This window comes from Rattus norvegicus, chromosome 3, assembly GCF_021556685.1.
Source record: "Rattus norvegicus strain SHRSP/BbbUtx chromosome 3, alternate assembly SHRSP_T2T, whole genome shotgun sequence".
Lineage (NCBI taxonomy): Eukaryota > Metazoa > Chordata > Mammalia > Rodentia > Muridae > Rattus > Rattus norvegicus.
The window spans coordinates 50,015,723-50,036,611 of NC_141536.1; the positions used below are offsets into that span (position 1 = coordinate 50,015,723).

General features: G+C 42.0%; 1 protein-coding gene and 1 long non-coding RNA gene across 2 annotated transcripts in view; one reads left to right on the top strand and one right to left on the bottom strand.

The window, feature by feature from the left end:
- The window catches only part of LOC134486372 (uncharacterized), a 44,181-nt gene that overhangs the window by 17,251 nt on the left and 6,041 nt on the right, over positions 1 to 20,889 (top strand). The window lies entirely within an intron of this gene.
- Ttc21b (tetratricopeptide repeat domain 21B) overlaps positions 15,547 to 20,889 on the bottom strand; it is a 73,859-nt gene continuing 68,516 nt past the window's right edge. Inside the window, 3 exon segments of the mRNA NM_001191737.2 lie at positions 15,547 to 16,064; positions 17,302 to 17,369; positions 18,423 to 18,543. Of these exon segments, the coding sequence (NP_001178666.1) occupies positions 15,987 to 16,064; positions 17,302 to 17,369; positions 18,423 to 18,543 (267 nt within the window). The 3' untranslated portion in view covers positions 15,547 to 15,986.

The window sequence follows — 20,889 nt, forward strand, 5'->3', positions numbered from 1 at the left end:
CTTTTTTTTTTTTTAGTTTAAAATCGGAGGTGCTGGAAGGGAGGCACGTACAAGATCACTCCGGGCATCAGGTGGTTCAGGAAGTTCATCTACATTGTCTTAATGAAGGAGAAGAGAATGACTTGCTGGTATTTCCAGGGAGCGACTCTGAGCTGGAATCTAGTCATCTAGATGCACAACTGTGGTGCACACTATAATAAAGAGATAAGTTGGGTTCTTCAGAAGCCCAGCCAGAAAGCCTTGAGGTCCTGTCGGTGGCCTGGTTGAAGCGCATCACTGTGTAGCAGCCAAGACGCAGGACTCATACAGCCTGGACCCAGTGGCTTATCTATACTGTGCGCCGATGAGAACGCAGCACAGGGGGATGGGTTCAGACTGGGAAGACACGACTACCACAAGGAAAAAGACATGAGTGGAGTGCTGACTTTAAGAGGCCACCAGAGGGAAATGAAATTATATGCACACATCACCACACCTACTCGCCCAAGAGAAGTTCAACCACAAAGAAAAAAGTTCAGGGGAAATCAGAAAAGCAAACAAACAAACAAACAAACACCACCATGTGGATGACTTAAGCATGTAAGTTACCACTTTGGAACAAACGTTTTGCTAACGGATCTGAAAGTTAGGAAAAGAATGCTATTCATTGTAGAAACGTGTTCTATAAACACTAAAGCACCCGGAGAGCCTGTAGCTTCCCTCGTGGGAATCAGTGCGCAGTCTGCATTAGCGCGGATGGATGGTGCAATCTACAGAAAGAAAACAGCCAGGGAACTGTCAAATGTCAAGCCGAGAAACAAACTGCTTTCAGTTCCAAGGAGGCTAGGTGAAAGATAAATCAAGCTCCTCGCCTTTCCTTCTGCTAATTTATGCTTAAAATTCAAATTGAAATCATTCCCAGTGCTCCCAAAAACAGGCTCCCCCCTCCCAACAAATTATATACTATAAATCCCATCCAATGGCTATTATCGAATGAGTCACGACAAAAGTAGAGTTGCCTGCATTTCAGTGACTAGCGTAACAGCTCGCTCTTGAGTTTCCTGTGCACTAATTGCGTCTGCTCCTGCTCATAACAGGCTCCCTCCCTTTTATGTCTCTTATCTGATGCAGCCCTATTCTCACAGCAGTCACTGTGATCTGCAGCTGTAGGGCAAGACACATTTCCGAGAGATGAGTGAAGTGTTCAATCCACTCCCCATTTCCCTCATGTCCCCCACCCCCGACCTTGCCTCAGGTGAACGTCTTTCTCCAGAGATTCTAATGTGTGCCCCTCTGCCCCGCATTGCAAGCCCCTCTCTCTTTTTTTGGGGACCGAACCCAGGGCTTTGCTCTCGCTAGGCAAGCGCTCTACCGCTGAGCTAAATCCCCAACCCCAGCCCCTCTCTCTTTTAAAAATCACCCATATTTGCAAATATGAAAATGGACTCCTCCCTCTCACCTTTGAATGAAGGCAGAGACTTTCCAGTTTTTCTTTCTGCTGATGATCTAGAACGTGCGTGTGCGTGTGTGTGTGTGTGTGTGTGTGTGTGTGTGTGTGTGTGTGTGTTGTTAGATGCACTGAGAAATGGACCAAGAAATGCACTAGCATGTAGGAGAGCTCATACTTGACTGGTTTTCATTTTTACAGCAATAAAGGATTCACGTCTGCCCAGCATCTTGGTTGTGATCAGCACCATAAGATGATGGTCTGGGGATTGAAAGGCCAGGGGAAAGAACGATGCTTCTCTTTGGGTTATTTGCTTAGGAACTCTACCCAAAGCCAGTGAGCCATAGATCAAAGCAGGGTTTCATCAGCAATATTAATGGTAGCTTCAGGTCTGAGTCAGTGACCTGGACCATTCATTTGCTCAGGCTGTCAGAAAAAGGGAATGGAGAGGTCAGGTCCCTGCTGGGCTGAGGCTGGATCCCCAGCAGCACCTGAAACAATTAGCCTGTGTGCTGTAGGAGTCTGCGAGTGCTTCATCTTCCTCAGGAAGTAAATGGCTAGATGACATAAGCCTATCCTTCTAGGATTTCTTTTCTCTTTTTCTTTTGCCAGACTTGAATATGCCTTCACCTAACACTGATCTTGTATTTATTTATAGATTTTTAATATTTTGTACATTGTCATTTTTCCACTCTTTTATATTTTTCACAATAATTATTGTGAATACATCAATACATTCATTATTTTGGCAATAGAATATCTGGGTGGGGCTAAACAGCCTTCAGGAAAGCACCTCACTCACTCACTTTAACCTAGCTCTACTGGGTTGGCTTCCTCAGGGACAAAGCCTGTCTCCTTTGACTTCCAGAGCTTCCAGGGACTAAGCCACTACCTAAAGACTATACATGGACTGACCCTGGACTCTGATCTCATAGGTAGCATTGAATATCCTAGTAAGATCATCAGTGTAAGGGGAAGCCCTGGGTCCTGCTAAGACTGAACGTGATTGTTGGGCGGAGGGTGGCAATGGGGAGAGGATGGGGAGGGGAACACCCATAAAGAAGGGGAGGGGGATGGATTAGGGGGATGTTGGCCCATAAACCGGGAAAGGGAATAACACTCGAAATGTAAATAAGAAATACTCAAGTTAAAAAATAAAATAAAATAAAATAAAAAGGCCAGCCTTGACAGGCCAGCCCCCTGGGGATCAGCAGAGACCTGATTCGTAGTCCAACTCTGCTCCTCACCAGTCTTTCTCTCATTAGTCTTATTCCAAAAGTTGCACTGTCAGGTGAACATCTGCCTGTCACTCCTACATGGTGCCAGGCAAGAGAAAGGAATATGGTGGCTCAGAGCTTCTGAGAAACTGTCCAAGTTCTCACAGTTCATATGTGCTGGGAACCCAAGTTTGGCTGACTTAAAGTCACCATACTATATCCTCCAGCCTAGGGCCAGAAGAATGGTCACGGTCCAAGGAGTCAAAAGTAAGGACCCCAGCAATCCTCACACGCCACCCCGACACAGGACTAGTGAGGTTCTGTGATTTCTGGTTATAGGCCTGAGATGATTCCAACCATGTGAGAAGCAGAGTAACTCTCTTTCCCAGAGATGCCCACATCCTAATCTCTAAAACAGCGAGCATGTTGACTGACAGGGCAAGAAGACTGAAGACGTTAAGTAATGGGAGAGCACCTTGCTTTGTCCACAGGGAACCACTATAGCCACAGGGGTCTCCTAAATGGGGAAAGTTGGAGTGACGGGCCCACGAGCAAATCCCCCACCCCACTGCAGGAGGATTCTGAGACCGGGGAGTTGTTCAAAGAGCTTCCAGAGGAAGACAGCTTGACATCACCCCGATTTCAGCCGTATAAGACCCATTTCAGACTTCTGACCTGAACTAGAGGGAAATAAATTTGTGCTGTCGGGAGCCAACCGCTGTGACTGTGCAATGATGTCATCCTAACAGTAGGAAGCTGATGCAGACCCCCTAAGGGCAGCGCTCTTCATCAGGACTTCTTGCCTCCTGTCACTCTGACTTGATCCTTAATTTGAGGGGAGCCCTAATGCAAGAAGAACGAAGCCTCCTCCGTTGTACTATATTAGACATTTTACAAAAGAGCTTGGCTGTGTGGAAGGATTGATTATCAATACTGGTACAGATGGCCATGTTCTCCCGACAGATGGAAGTCTAGGCTAGGCGGGACATCTACACGGAGGCAGAAGGATGATTGACAGTGAAAGGCAAGCACCATCCAGGAACTCTGTCTACAAGGATGTTGTTTTACTTTTCTGATTTCTCAGTAATATTTTGCCTGATTCTTCAGTAATACTGTCCTGGTTTTTTTTAAATAATATTTTACAAGCATATTTTTTCTTTTACTTTTCTGGTTCTGTGATATTTCTTCCCAGTACTAAGACTAGCGCTTCTCCAGAACTATTCAGTATGAGGGAGTGAAAGACAAACATTCCTTCTATTTGCATCTGGAACCAATAGTTTTGTGTTTCTCTTGTTCCCTGTTGCACTGGGGAAAGGTCTAGTCTCAGATTCTCTTGCAGTTGGGCAATAAAAGACTGGCTTTGGTTTACTATACTGTGAGACATTTGGGTCTAAAGGACAGCAAGGTCTACTATACAAAAGCTGAATCTTGGAGAATTTTTTTTTTAATGTTAATTATTATGAAAATGATAAAATATTTTGCATAAGAGCTGCAGCAGGAAAATTTGGAGCATTGGCAAAATGTCGTAACCATTAAACAGAAGAGAGTTGACTTCCCCTCGATAAAGTAAGGGGCTCTTCCAGGGAGACGGGTAAGGAGAGAGGATAGTAACTGGTGTATACGAGATGGGGGAGGAAAATCGAGGCGGTCATAGTTTTATAGTTAAATAGATAGGACCTCAAATAATGTGGAAGTAAATAGTTTTACCCTAAGCATGTGACAGCAAGGTGCAGTTCCACAGGGGAGCCATTACCAGGCAGAGCCCTAGAATCCATCCAGCGGAGGATCATCTTACACCCTAAGGGCTCAGCATCTTCACTTGCTTCCTGCCTCTCCCGCTGAGCTGAGTTCACTTCACCAGATAGCATCTTGTTTGTGCTGACCTGAGGGAGCGATGCTCATCTATCTCCTTGAGTTTCCGTGTTTGACTGATGCTAGCTCCCAGTGCTCCAGGACAGACACATGAACCCGAGATGACGGAAGTGTTATCTCCTTAGGGCTCGAGGGAGCCAGCCTGGTTTGATCCTCTTCCAGCTTCGCCTCATCTTTCAAAACAGTCGAGATGGTAGTTAAGGTGCATTTTCACATGTTGATTAAACAAAGCATAGATATAAAGCTCTTAACATGGTAAGAGCAATATAAAGTTAAAGCACTTGGTTCTATATCAACACAGTACCAAAATGTGGGCCATGAATCTTTATGATTGACTTGGGTTTGGAAAGTGGAAAGCGGAAAGCCTTTGTTGTAGACCTAGTAGAGAGCAGACCTCTGGTAGAAAGAAAATAAATGTAAATACAATGTTAAGACAGATGTGTTGGTTTACTTGGGAGGGCTAGGACAAGAAGATCACACACTTTCGGCCATCTTGGGCTGCTTAATGGTACGTTGTCTCAGAAAGGGTCAGGGAGATGAGATAGCTCAGTAGTTAAGAAGAGTGACCACTCTTCTAAAGTAACTAAGTTCAGTTTCCAGCACCCACATGACAGCAGCTCACGACCATTTATAACGTCAGATACAAGAGATCTGGTGTCTTCTAGCCTCTGAGGTCAATAGGCACACACATGGTAGGTACACTGACATATGTGCAGGCAAAACACCCATATACATAAAAATTAACTAATTAATGAAAAGGAAACCCACTTTTAAAAAATGTATAAAATAAACAACTTACCAGATTTCAAATCAGTATTTCAATGAAAGTTGAATCTTTTTTCTATTTATAATTAAAATACAGTCTTAAAACAGAGAAGATCAGCTGGTATAGTTATCAGGCTTAGTCCTAGAGAGACAGGTACTAGCAAAGCAGGCAAAAATGGTTGTAGTGCACACCTTGGGAACTAGCAACTTTCTTATCGATTATTTCTTATCAAACCTTTGCAACTTGTTTCTGTTGCCTTAGCTTTGCACCAAGGAAGCAATGCTATGACTGTGAGCCCAGGAGAGAGGGTAGCTCTGTCATGCATGTGGGTCCTCTGCTTAGCACAGGGCTTAGCATGGAGGAGATCTTCACCTGAATTAATAAATGGTTAGATAGGTGAAAGGATACAAGTATGAAAGAACAGAAGGCAAACGCAGCCCTGTACACATCTAGTTTGGGGGAACTTTGAGCCTACATTGAGATAACAGTGAAAAAACTTTATGTATCTGTGAATCTGGCACGAATAAACAAACTTCATGGCTAATGTATGTGTATATGCATATTTATATAGTCATGAGTCTATTTTCTGTTGCTGGAATGAAATGCCTGAGGGTGGATAGCTTATAAACAGACAAGGCTTACTCAGCATTCAAGGAATGAAGTTGGTGGTCAGTTAGAGGCTACCTCATTGATCTGACCTCCAGTGATGGGATGTATTATGGTTGCACAACTTAATATAATTGATGAGAGAATAGAGTAAAACAGGACCCCAAAGGCAGGGATGGACCCTTTTAAATAACAATTTAGCTTTGGGGGCACTGAGGGGATCCCATCTTGGGAAAAATACCCTTGGAGGGGGAGTATTGAGGTGACCAAATCACTGTTCACTAGGTCTCACATCTGCAAGTTTCTAACACTAGGAGTGCCAGCACACTAGGAAGCATGCTTTGAGCACATGAACTCTTGGTGTGTGTGGGGTCACACTCTATAAAATTGTTTATGTGTATATACACATGTAAATATATGCACATTTGGTGAATGGATATGCTGAATCAGTTAGAATCTGAGCTCCGCCCCTCATCTCTGAACTGAAAGGACTGGGTTCGGTAGTCTGAAATGTTAAGAGGGATGTGCATTTCATAAGCTGTGTCAGTGACCTAATAATTTACCAGGAAGCACACTTTCACTGTTGCTGGAAACAACAGTGCCCTGCCTTTAATCCCAGCGCTTAGGGAGGCAGAGGCAGACCCATCTCTGGGAGTTCAGGCCACCCTAGCCTACAAGGGGAGTCCGGGACAGCCTGGGCTACAGAGAAAATACCCTGTCTTGGAAAACCAAAAACTAAATAAAAAGAAAATGAGTGCCGCCGGCAAAGGCATCTGAGAGATTTATGCACGCTGCATTTTATATTACTGCCAGCAACACTGACCACTCCGTTAGTGACCTGCATTTGAATGCAGTTGCCCACTCTTCTCACTACATCTGTAAAGGCAAGTCCTTCAGTATTGCATGTTGGCAGCTGTGCTAGGAACCCAAGATTGAGCTGAAAAAAATTTAAGTAAGAAGCTTTTTGTTTGAAGTGGTCCCTGAGGAGGCTGACCCTCAAGGGGTGCAGTGTCAGGATGCACAGTGACATAGTGTGTGAGACTGCAGCGAGGCGCCTGTGCGGGCGTGTCCTTTTGGCTAGGATGGCATTATTATTCCCATATTAAGCGCTCTGCAGAGCATTCACCGCCTGCTGTGTGAGCCCTACCTGCTCAGGCCAGGTCACACCGCAGGTCCGTGTTGAATCAGCTGTTTCCCACCTATCGGCTTGTTTGCATGTCAAAAGTCTACTCTCAGCTACCATTTTAAATGCCAGAAAACTGAGACTACAAAAGCCTAGAAAACCTGCTTCAAGTTGCACCGCCAAGAAGTGGCCAAGGATGAAAATCCAGGTTGTCTGGTTCCAAAGCCCAAGATGCTGTGTGTCCTCTCTGCTTTCATCCAGGATGAGAGGCAGGTCAGACTAGTACTGAGCAGTGTACCTCACGCTGTTCTCGGTCAGAAAGACTGTCTGTTAAAACTATATTGATCTGAACCAAAATGTCCTCTTGTGCTGCCTGCTCAGAAAATAGTGGTAGAGAGTAGATTATAAATGATTTTGAGAGTTGTACATATGTTTTCTTAATAATGTGAATCTCCAGCTGCCCCCTTTCATTTTGTGTTTTGAAAGCGCAGCTTATCTCGTCTAGATCCCTCTGCCACTGATGTGGGCTTTACTACTCTGTATCCTTCCCCGTCTCCTATATGCCTTCCGTAGGGTGTTTCTGCCACCCACTGAAGTTCAATTCTCAGTTGTTGAGGAAATAGCAGAAGGCTTCATTATTTTTTTTTTTTAGTTCATGTGGACAAGGGGGTACAGAGCGGGTTCCTCCCAGATGCTGATTTCTAGTCAGCATGTTGCTTGGGTCCCCTGGTTGAACATATTTCAGCCATCCTGTGCCTACGGAGAAAAACACCGCGACTGGCTCGGGTCGCTATGGTAACCGATGCTCAGCAGGCAGTTGCTGTTTCATTTAACATTACTGGCTTTAAGAACTTGAGGGGAAAGTATGCTTTCATATAGGAGAAAGGGGAAGCCGAGCAGTTTAATTAACGTATCCCAATCTAATGTAAGGAAACAGGTCACTTGCGCCGTTTGACCGTGTCGTACCTAGGTCTATTTTATGTCTGTATCAGATCTCAAGCATCAAAGGACGGGGTCTTTCTCTCATCGTGTGTGAAGTGCACGGAGTGGGCAGGAGAAGAGAAACAGGGGTTATGCCGGACCCTTTGCAAAGGATTTTTCACTTTATAAAGCCGTCTCAGCTTGAGAGTATACAGAAGAATTGCTTTCTCTTTTCTCACCCACAAAGGAGGCCTGAGAGATGGGTTGCTAGGCAACCTCACACCGAAGTCTGGGGCACTTCGAAATTAACATAGCTGACCTCCCCATCATCTCTGCAGCTAGGCTATTCAAAACCATTTTATGAGTCTGTAGGACTCGAGAAATAGATATAAAATGTAAATACAGAATAAAGAGTGGGGGAAATAAATCCTTTTCAAGTCAAGACCGAGATTTACTCAATGAGCTAGGCAGCAGTCTGAAAGGAGAGGTGGAGGGGAAAGTAGTGTTGGCTGCTATGGATCAGAAATTCATAGTTTCAATAATATAGGAAGACAACATTTCTCTCCGTGTCCTTCTGTAGCTATTTTTAGCTGCCACGTAGAGCATCACAGCATACTCTGAAAATACTTACGGCCCGTGGAAAGATAAATCAGTTTCTAATAATGCCGTGTCTCTATACATTTCTTTTTGGTTTAACAAAAATGCTCAACTCTCATTCTTCACCCCATGGTGGTTGGCTTAAGGCCCTAGAGTCTCCTATTCACCTTTCTGTCACTACATCGTTAGTCTGACACTGTTGGTGTGGGAAAAGATGGAATCCATTTTGCAAGGAGAGAAACAGAGGAAACGGCAAAGCTGCTCTGTGGAGCATAGCAAGAAATTCTTCAGTGTGACTTTTTAAATGATTTGTGCTACTAGGATATGGTTATGGGGTCATTGAAAGACAGCTTGCCTTTACCAGTACTGAAACTAAAGTCAGTAGTGTGTGAGTGTGTGTGTGTGTGTGAGAGAGAGAGAGAGAGAGAGAGTGTGTGTGAGTGTGTGTGTGAGTGTGTGAGTGTGTGAGTGTGTGTGAGTGTGAGTGTGTGAGTGAGTGAATGTGTGTAAGTGTGTGTGTGTGAGTGTGTGTGTGTGTATTAGGCAGGGAGGACTGTGACAAACAGGCTTCGGTGGGTTTGTGTTTGATATGGTTATTTGGGTGAGGCAATTCTGAAATTGAGTTGAAGTAATCGGACATAAATGATGGGATCAAGATTTCAGTGTGAACACGTGTTTGTGTAAATAATTCTGGGGGAAAGAGCTCTGTTGAATTATTTGGGATTGATGTGATTTTTGTGATTCCTAAAATGTGCATGTATATATTCAACGTACACCTGTGTGATCCATGTATATGTATATCATGTGTGTGCACATGTTTATTAAAAGCAGAAAGGACACAATACTACACCCTGGGATAAGAAAATAGATTTTGTATCCAAATTTCAATTGCATTTGCATTTATTTATTTGGTGTGTGTGTGTGTGTGTGTGTGTGTGTGTGTGTGTGTGTGTGAAAGAGTTTTTCTGTGAGTGTGTGGGAAACAGAGGACTTGAGGGTCAAGTCGCTCCTTCTGTTCTATTAAACTCGGGTCATCAGGTTTGGCAGGACATGCTTTCAACCTCCTGAGGTCGCTGTCTCTTCTTGTGCTTTTGATTTTTAATTTCAAATACCAACCTCCATAAAGGGAGTCATGTCTTTTGGTTTTGTTTAAATGCCACAGAATGGAAATGGTTGGATTCCAAGGATGGGGGCAGGGTAATTAGATATTGAATCTCCTCATGCTGGAAAGAGAACATTCTCCCCTCCCCCCCCCCACACACAATGATGCGTCACAAGGACACAGGAATAAGCTGAAGGGTCTCCAGCTGGCCAAATCTGAAAAAAAAATGTGCACCAGAATTATTAAGGACATTAACAAATTATGAAGGATCACGAAACCCATGAGCCTACATGTTAAATTATAAATTTAGGTAGGAATAATATTCTTACCCATGGTATACTGCTGGTGGCTGACCGTTGTCCAGGGGAGAAAGGGATGATGTTACAATACTGTCATCTATGATCATCATGAAGAAAACAAGACTCCCAATACAGCTAGCGAGTACCTTGGAAGAAGAGCGGGATGCCCAGGTGATCTCCCGCTCTGTTTATAGATGAATAATTGCCAGGAGAGATGACGCTATACAGTGAGACCTTGGGATGATCAAGACTAATTCACCTGCAAGGCACGTGTGTTTTTAGGTGTGATTCCCTGAGGGCACATCAGTCATGCTGTGCCCTGGCCATGGATGCTTTGGTTCTTGAATGGAATTATCAGACAAACCCGAAATAGGAAGTATTACCGTATAGAAGCTCAGGGTGTTGAGGACCGTAGTTTCCTACAACATGCTTGACATAAAAGACAGAGAAAGTTTGAAATTTAAACAAGGCTAAGAAGACATGAGAGGTAGGTGATGTCTGGCCAGAGGGTGGATCTTGACTCTGGAAGTAGAGTTGGGGAAGGACACTATTGGATCAATCAGCAGTAAGAGGTAAAAGGATACTGTATCCATTCTAAGCTTTCTACATTCCATAGCAGCAGTTTGACTACAGAGGAGGCTATCTTTTTGGGGAAGAAATACCACTGAAGTAATTAAGGACCGACGATTGTACCTTACATACTACAAAACCCATTCTCAGGATGCTCAGTAAAACCAAGTCATGTGTTTGGTTTTATATATGACTGTGTAAATAAAATCTGTATATGTGCAGAAAAATAAACTATTAGAGATACTTTGCTAAGTATCCAGGTAAATATTTGTTTTGGTATGTGGGTCCTCTGATGACCTCTCATCCATGTAACTCTGTTAAGCAGAACGGAAATGTTTATTTCAAAGAACAATTTTTAAAATCCGTTTGTGGAAAAAGTTTCTACTGGAAGGCAAATGGATGCTTAACCTTGTAAGAAATCTATGATGGGCTGGAGTGATAGCACAGTGAGTGCTTATTTATGAAGCATGGGGACTTGAGTCTGACCTCCCAGAACCTATATAAAGAAAGCAAGGCATCATACCACTCTTGTAAGCCAGGACTGGGGAGAATGAGACAGGTGGATTCCTGAGGCTGGACAGCCAGCCTAGCCTAGCACATTAGCAAGTACACACACACACACACACACACACACACACACACACACACACACACATACTCCAACACACTTTTCTCCTTTCCTTTACTACTCTGAGATTCTTGGGTCAAAGTTATCTTCTGTACTTTGTGATTTTTGGTCCTGGTGGGAAGCGAACAACAGAAATTTTCAATACACAGTCACCAATTTTCATACATTGAATCAACAATCTCACCTTAACACTTCTGCAGTTCAGTATTTCGGCTCACCATTTTTCTGGAAGGCAGATAAGCCTAGTGAGTGCCTCAGTGTGCACGGAACCTGAGAGTGACACTGCCAATTACGCCATAGCACCCGCCAGTCCTGCTGCAAGAGTTTTCTCAGGCTCTTACATCACTTCCTGCATTGAAAATACAACCAGGCTGCCTGGGGCAGAAATGGAAGTAGTAATTACTTTCTCAAAATATCCCTGTTTTCTTAAAAACAGCTTAAGATTGCCAAAAAAAATTGCTTGAAGGAAGATTAAAAATAACTCTATCTGAAAATGGATTGGCTTAAAGTCTGCCTTCACTCCTGAGGTTGTCCCCTCCGAAGGAGGCGTTCAGCCGTCCTCTGGTGACTCAGCTTTTCTCATTTATGGGCTCGGATTACCGTCACAGGCACTGTGCCGGAGTCACTGATGAGCCAGGACAGGAAGGCAGACTGTGAAGTGAAGCGTTGCTCTAGAGAAACAAAATAAAACAAACAAACAAACAAACACCAAAACAACTGGTTCTGAAGGTACTAGGAGGTAGGTGGCACATTTGTGCTCCTAAGATTTAAGCATGATTTATCATGTCACCGTGCGACACGCACCCTCCCTTTCTCCAGCTCAAGGCGGGCAGGTTGACTTCCAGCAACCACAACGAGGAACATGGAGACAAGTGAAGAATTCCTCAAGTCCAAGCCGCTAAAGGAGGCCAAGATGCCATATGTATGTAGGGTCAGGGGCTGCCTTTGGTCAGAGATTATTTTACACAGCTAAAGCCCATTAGCACGATGGCTCCTCTAGCCACCCTTATATGTGCAGTCAGTCTCCTTCTGTTTTGTTTCTCCGTTTCCTTTACAAAAATTGTGTCCCTCACTCATTCTTCTAAAGTTCCGGGGTCCTGGTTTTCCTCCTCATATTTCCCTGTCTTTTATACCATGCACCTTCTCTTTTTCTGACTTTGCCCCATAAATATTTCAATATACCAAATGCATCTATCTTAAAAGTAATCAGGCAAGTGAAAACTACTATCCTGTCTTTCCTCTGTCCTCTTATCTAGATATATTCCCATTATGTCTCCCTATCTCCCATTCTTAGGGTGTCACTAACCTATAAGGAAGGCTTGTCCCAGGGGAAGTGGTCTCCTGCTCCTCATCGTCATCCAAGGAGCCAGTGACATGTAAGGCTCTACTTGTACCAGGTATTGTGACCTTGAATGACGTCAGTCATTTCTATTATTCCAATTCATTTAATGTGGTTAAGATTGTCATTAAAACTTCATTACTAACCAAAACACCCACAGTGCCAGCAACAGTCTTGCTCACAGGTCTCTCTCTGTCTTCCTAAAGCTGTGTTCTGTGCCCCTTAGGGTGACATATTCTTTGTGTTCTATTACTCAGTTCTTTTCACATTCACTGTCCTTTGCTGGAAGTCTTTTTTCTCTCTTCTCATTCTGGGTATCTGGCAATTAAAGGGAACTGGAGTATATTTTGTAGGAACAATGAGGAAAGTTAAAGAATCGAGGGTCAGTTTTTTCCCCCTCCCACTTATTTTTACCAAGAAAAGATCTTTAAGCAGTGAAAAGGAAGTTTGCAAAGGTCGCTCTCTAAAATTTTAAGTAACTTTTAAATTTAATTTTAAATGTCCTATTCTTAGTAGAAAATGTTTATAATAGTTAACGTTTATCATGACAAAGAAAAATTATAATTCAGGTAACAGTTGGGTTATATACATTGTTTTGTGTGTATGTGGTGACTGTTACATATATGGGTCTATGTTTTTTGTCAGATAAATAACCTCAATTATTATACTTTTTCAGCCTTTAAAATTTGGACAATTAAGTATCTTTGTGAGACATTACTGAATTTGAAAATAGTTAGTTGCATAGCAATCCGTCATTAGATAGATGTGAATATATTTGGCCTTTTTTTTTTTTTAATGTGGATGGTTTCAATTCAGTAACACCAGAAGGGGGTAGGGATGAGCAATGTTGCCCCCTCACCCCATCCCTGAGTATTCCCAATGGTGCTTCTCTAAACAGGACAGTTGGTCAGGGGACAGAGTCTCATTTGTCCTGCATTAGCTCTACCAGAAGTGCATGAGTGCAGCATTTTCCTTCCCATGCATCTTTTAAAGAGTTCTGATATTCTCCGCTGCTGAAATGAGTCAATTCAAGCCTGACTAGATGTTATAAGGGAGGGTTTATTTGGGAGGCTGCTCTCCAGTGGGTTCACTGGTCCCAAGGAAGCCAGAGACATCTCCATGGGGAGGAAGACAGAGGGTGGCGGGAGAAAGAATGTGCACATGCAGTGAGAGAGAAAATACAGAGAAAGTGAGGGGAACTATACTGTCTGGATATGCCAGCCATAACAGGTAGGGATTGAGGGATGCTGGGAGATCCTGGAGGGCTAAGTCCTCTTTGGTATATTAAATATGTACCTCAGCCCCTTGGCCCATGTGTGAAACCTGGCAATCTCAATCAGCATCAAGAGCCACATGACCCTGCTTGAAAATTACTTTCTTCTTCAGTCCTAAAGTAGGATGACTCTCCTCAGGTGTTTAATCGGTCCTAGAATTCCAATCTACCAGAACCCTACTCCAAAGTTCAACCTCAATTCCTCCACCAATCCTACAGGGAGGATTTCAGACCTTCCTAGGTTTGCACTAGGTTGATGGAAGACATTTATTTTCTTCAGGACTCCCCTACTTCCAACACTAGATTTATTAAAGTCAAAGCTGATTAAACTTCCAACCACTTCCTTTTTCCTGAGGGCATGAATCCAGGCTCCATGGGAGCTTCTTTAACCAGGTTCTCCGACTCTGGTCCATCCTGAAGGCAGGCATGACTCCCCTCAATGTAAGGCCGTTGTTTATGCACAGTCTGGGGTTGTAACTACCTGGTGTGGGCTCCAGACCACACATTTCTGATTGAGGTATGTCACAAAAATCAACTCTCAGTCAAGAAGAGAATTCTGAGCAGTCAATGTTGTAGAGTTTAGATAGAGTGGTTGGAGCCAGAATGGTAGGATGGCTACATTAAACTGAGCATAGACATGACAGTGGCTTCTCAAAGCTGATAACAAAATTACTCAATAAAAGGAATAAGCCACCGAGTTCCTGTAAACCTTAAACCCCACCCTCAGTGATGTGCTCCCTCCATCGAGGCTGTACCTCCTCAAGGCTTCATAATGTTCCTAAACAGCACTACCCACTGGAGACTAAGTGATGAAATACTTGGCCAGTACTGAGGGCATTTCCCATTCAGATCACCACACACACGTGTTCATTCTCTGTTGTGGAAGGATTAGACAGGATTCAGAAGTTGGGGGTGGTGGAGAACAGCTAATTAGGAGTCTCACCACTGAAGGAAGAATAACTGTGTCTCTCTTAGCAGTTGTTAACAGTCTATAGCTCTTCACCTAGGGATTGGATGGTTTGGAATCTTTAGAATAGGAATAATACATTTTCCTAGGCTTGTGATGAACAAATGCTGTAAGATATGTAAAAGTGCTTTTATTAGCCACCAAATAGTTCCTAAATGTTATTATCCGAGTTTTATGAAATGCTATAAAGGCAATTTGGGTGATGAATGATTAGAATTTTACAGCACATAATTGGAAATAAAAAGACACTAAAATCATGGAGATGTGATCCCCAAAGTAATCTATTTTAAAGAAAAACAAATTATTAAAAATATTTTATTGCAAGTAAAAATAAAACTGAAGACTATTGTACTTTTAAAGAACTTAAGAAGATGTAGATAAGACACTGAGAAGGATATTAGGACCAAGGTTGTTAAGATTAGGGTAATTTGGTATAAAAAAGCAGAGGCCAGCTATCAAAGAGTGCTCTTTGCCAGGGCACCTGCCCTCCACCCACCCCTCCCACCCCATCCTAGGCTTTGTAAGTCTCTGATGACTGAAAGCAATTTTCACCATTCTTTCTCAGACCACTGTCTGGGACACATTAAACTCACTCTTATGGCTTCCAGTTAAATACTGCTGTAAGGGTTTACCTATTTAAACTGGTTTCGGAATATGACCATTTCTTAAGCTCATACTTGCTTTGAGAGTAGGCAGCAGGAACATAACAATGAGAGGCAAACATACACTTTTACACTTTACCAGGAAAGAGTTTTCTAATAAACGTCATTTCCTTTAATATTATTACATGACACTGCAGATTGCCCTGTATCATTAGAGTTTTGAAAAATAGAAACCAGATATTCACAAAAATCTTTATTAAAATATACATTTAAAATACTTACTCTTTTTCATAAATTACATGAGATCATATCACAAACTATAATAGAAAATTAACAGGTAACAGTAGACTTTAAGATTGTTGGAAAATCTAATACTCTTCAGAAAAGGTATATCACCTAGACTTTAACAAAAATATCCTCTGTAGAAATGAGCTAGGCTTTATCAGAGAACTACCGTTTGTGCCTAATGGCAGGGAGAAAGATGAGCTTTCATCCGGCCACTCCACCAATGATACCACAGATCAGCTCTGTCCACGGACAGCAGCAGCCTCTGCTGGAGAAGGCAGGACACACACTTCGGTGACACTGTCAGCTGGAGCCTGTGTGAACTGCAAAGGCTGCAAAAGCTGAGGGATCCCTGCCGTCTGTTGCCCAACCCTTCCATAACAACAATCGCTCTCAAGGTCTTAACGATGCACGGGCCTTATCCAGTATATCCTTTCGGATTTTGGGGTAAGTTGGATGTACTTCAAGAACCTGGGGAAACAAAACCAAACTAACTTGAGACAAACTGCTAAGAATAAAGGAGCCATGACTCAGACTCTAACCGGGCATTATGGCCGACAGTCCATTGTATTTACACTGTAACTATCACACTTTTTAAAGGTGATAATCATCACAATGACTGGTGACTCGTTGACATTAACAGATAAGAGACGTGGAATGTGGAACCACATATGGAAACATCTCATACAAGTTTCCTTAACAGATGACTTAGAGGACAAGGTATAATCCTTCTGTAACTCAGCTTCTTGTGATGTCTAATGCCCTCTGGGAGAGTGACAGTAACCGAGAGACGCATCAGATTTACCTGGACTGACTCTGGAGCATGCTCATTCCCAACAGTACTAGTGTGAGAGTGAAGCCCACAATGAGTGGAATGCATGGCCTTGCTTTAGCGTTCATCCTTCCCTTAGTGAGGAACACTGCCTTACAGAGTGAGCGATCAACAGCAGTGACCTAGCCAGGCATTTACCGCAATAGTGGGATGTAAGCATATGAGGTGTAAGAGCTGTGGGAAACTGTTAGGTCCTCCTTGCATGAAGTACCACTGGGATGTGGCAGACTCAAGAAGCTGTGAAAATTCTAAAGCTACAAGGATTTAAAGATATTTAATTGTATGGTTTTAGTGGGATGAAATGCAGAAATATTTTCTAAATTATGGAGTATTTTTAGCTATAATTTACAAATAAAAAATTCTTCAATAAATAGATTTAAATATAATCACAAAAAATTCCATTTAATGCAATGACCTGGGAAATCAATATTATCTTTAAATGTGTACTTGGTGCCTGCAGAGGCCAGAGAAGGCTAGGAGAGGCCCCAAAACTGCAGTTACAGATGGTTGAGAGCTGTACACGGTGGTGGTGACTAAACCGGGGACCTCTGCAAGAGCAGCAGAGGCTCCTACCTGCCGAGCATCTCTTCAAACACCTTCCAAACCGGGTTTTGTTTAACAAGCTTTTTCCTACTAGCCTATATCTTTAAATTGACACAAATACTTTAATTGAACATTGATAATTTCTCCATAATTTATTTAATACATTAGTTAGCTAAACAACCACATCTTCTATTTCTTTCTATTCAGTTGCATTTGAAAGTGAAAGGAAATTACGCATCCGTACTTTTGGTCACGAGCCTTAGCCCGTATAGCTGAGCCATCTTCCCAGCCTCCACCTGTACTATTTTAAGAAATTGTAATTTAAACATTTACCTGGTGACATACGTCAATTGCATCCACATATCGTTTTGCTTTTAAGTAATTAAATGCCAATTTATATCCTGTTAAGACAAAAAAAAAATAATGGACACAGTGGTTATGTGGTTTTTGTTCCTCTTTGGTTGACTCATTAGAGAAGTCCTAAGGAGGACTATTGGCCAAACTAATACAGAGCAAAGGGACACGGCAAGAGGGAGCAAAGTGAAATCAAGACCAGCAAACAGAAAGGAGCAGAAAGGAGCCCAGTGGGTAGCTGCTGGGTGGGGACATTGGTACTCCACAGGTGTGGGTTCTTTAGCTTACTAAAAGGGTCAAAGGTCTCACTGATTTCAGGGTACAGTCAAATCTCATCACCAGGCAGTGGAAGTGAATCCACGCACCTCGTGGCTGCCATGTACCCTGAGTATAGGTCAGAGGAGTTCTCCCTTCACAGGCACTTGTCTTGGCTCCTAGTGGTTTCTATTTTAAAATGATTTTTCATTTTAAATGTGTTCTTGTGCATATTGATACATGGAATATATACATACATGTGTGTGTGTGTGTGTGTGTGTGTGTGTGTGTGTGTGTGTGTCTATGTAAGTATGTATACATTCAGAATTCTATGGAAACAGTATGTGGAGTTTGAGGGCTTCTTGACAAGTCAAAGTGTAATGTTAATCTGGCCAGCCAGACTGGAGTAGTGGATATAGTGACAATTTTTAGGAGCAAACTAAATATTTGAAAATGTCAGAGGAACACCTATGAAAGGAACTCTGGGAGAGCTGCCAAGATCACTTATAACCTATAATAACAGAGGGAAAAAGCTGATGAGTTGGAATCTGTGTTTTCTGAAGCTTTCTAAGGAACAGAATATATAAATAACTTTGAAACATATTACTCGGAAGGAATAAATTATCAAAATTTATTTATTTTTATGGGTATTTAAGAAATTTCAATTTTACGAGATGACTATCTCATGATATATAATATGAATATATAAAGGAAAACTTATAAATAATCATTAGTTCCTGTACTTTGTCCAGTTGAGCAACTTAACAGATCCTAAAGAAGCACAAGTATTTTCAAGTAATATACCAGTTCTTGTGAAGACACTGGGCCCAGCCTGCCGAACTCACCCACAGCAGGATTTGTCTGGTTGCTATGTTTCCAGGCCATCTCATAGTTGAAGGCTGCATCTGTGTATGCTTGCTCCTTCTCCATAATGTACCCCATATATTCATAAGCTTTGCAGCAGGACTAGGGGAGAATGGAAGGCATAAGTAGATTACTCTCCACATCAATCCCATTTTACGGGATGTGTATGTCTAACACACAGAGCAGTCATATTAACCCAGCTAAGTGGTGTGTAAAGGAATGGCTTTCCAACCTGAGTGTGCAACCGAAGCATGGAAAGGACGCAGTGAGTGATTTTGACGTCAACAGCCAGCCCAAACCTTTCAGAAGCAGAATTTCTTTTATAAAACGAGGAACACATACAATGTGTATCGATATTTTATTCATGGACAGCTACCCAGTTTATTGTGACTAATTTAAACATATATTTGAACTTAAGAGTATAATGAACTCATAACTTTCCTTCAAAAATTAACTTGACTCAGCTCCTGCACCACCCTTACACTTTCATATAACTAAGAAGAATATCCCAGATACTGCTTAATCTTAACCATACATGCTAGAATGCTATTCAAAAAGATAAAGACTTCCTTAAATATAACCCAAACTCATGCACCTAGAATACACTAACTTCCTAATCGCCCACATATTCAGACACTAGTCATATTTAAAATTGATGAAATATAATTTATTTTTAAAAATTTTCTTAGACTGAGAATCCAATCCATGTCACAGATTGTGGGTTGTTTGAAATAGCTCGTTTGTTTTGATCTGGAGAATTTCTCTTCTGTCTCTATTATCTTGACTAAAAAGTATAAAGAATCTTTACAACTGTATTTCCACAAGATTTACTTGGGTGCATTTTTGTGGGGATTGTATAATACAGTCCAATATCATTGATGTTTCCTGCTTTTTTCAGTGGTTCTCAATCTTCCTAATGCTGTGACCCTTTAAATACAGTTCCTCATGTTGTGATGATCCCCGACCATAAATTGTTTTTGTTATTACTTCCTGACTGTAATTTTGTTACGGCAATGAACTGTGATGAAAATAGATGATATTCATCATGGTCTTAGATGACCCCTGTGAAAGGGTCATGACCCACAGGTTGAAAAAAACCACTGTTTTAGGGGCTCAGTCTGAGTATTTCCCTTATACACCAACAGAATTTATTGTAACATTTTACCTTATTCTAAGAAATTTCATCACCAAGTGTTTTCACTAAGACCACTTTCCATTAAAACACAGACAAAAACGTGTCTTAATGTTTTGATATTACTTTTTTAATTTCACTTGATTGAAAATATGTACAGTATTCTACTGACCCTGGTTATTGTGTTTTTCTGTCATCACAGCTCCATCGCTGTCACAGACATTGTGCTCTTCTAAGGCAAAGCACAGATGTTTGATTCACTCCCTTTTTGTAATATTCTGCCCATTCATAAACTCAACGTTGAAACACAGCCATACTTATCATTGGTTATTTATTATTTCAAAAAATCTCTACATGGAGATGTCTTATCAAATAATTGGCTACTTACAAGTGGAGTTTATGCAGAAAACCCAGGACAAGTGCTGAATTCTTCTCCATCGTCTGACAGAAAGTCAGCTTATTAGCACACTGCAGTTGACCAGTTCTATTTTCTTTTCCGTATTTTATTCAGTCATGTGTGGAACATATTGGATGTGTTTTAATCTATTGCAGTTCTCATTCCTTTTGGTACGTGGTGTCCCAACCCTGACTGTTAGACTCTTCCACGTGGCTTCTGAGTGCCTGGCATGACTCTTACTGTATTTGATAGCTTTCCTGCCATCTGGTGTGGCAAGATGCTCTCGTGTCGTTTTTTGCTTTCTTGGTCCAAATATCAGTGATTTTCCCTTTAAAATTATATAATTCAAGCTTCCTAAGCTTTGATTCCTGAGCCTCATGCTTTCAAACAGACAGGCCAAAGCAAGAGGGCTAATGAAGTTTCTGAAGGAGCAATCAAGTTTAATCACACAAGTTGTTGTTATGTGGTCAGATTGATGAAGCTGGGATTCTCTCTGTCAAAGCTTTGATTCCTGTTCAATGTCAATATATCTCAGACTAGGGCTATAGTGTTCTGTGGATTGCTGTGTATATGAAGGTCAGGCAGGCACAAGACAGGACTAGAGCCTGTGATTGGGCAGTGGATAGAGAACGTGGGCTGGGTTTTAGAGACAGGAGAGATAGGGAGACACAAGGGAAGGAGAGAACATGGAGGAAGAGAAAGATATCCAGATTTCCTCATGGCTTTAAATAGCCACAGTGAGCTATGGATATCTTATATGGGATGGATGATTACAGGACAACTTGTCTTTTGTAGGTGGGCAGTTTAAATTACTATCAATTGACTCTGAGTTCACAGTGTGGGCATTTTTTGCATTGAGTATTTACTGATATAAATCTGACTGATAAATTACAAGCCTCTAGAGTTTTGATTTTACTGG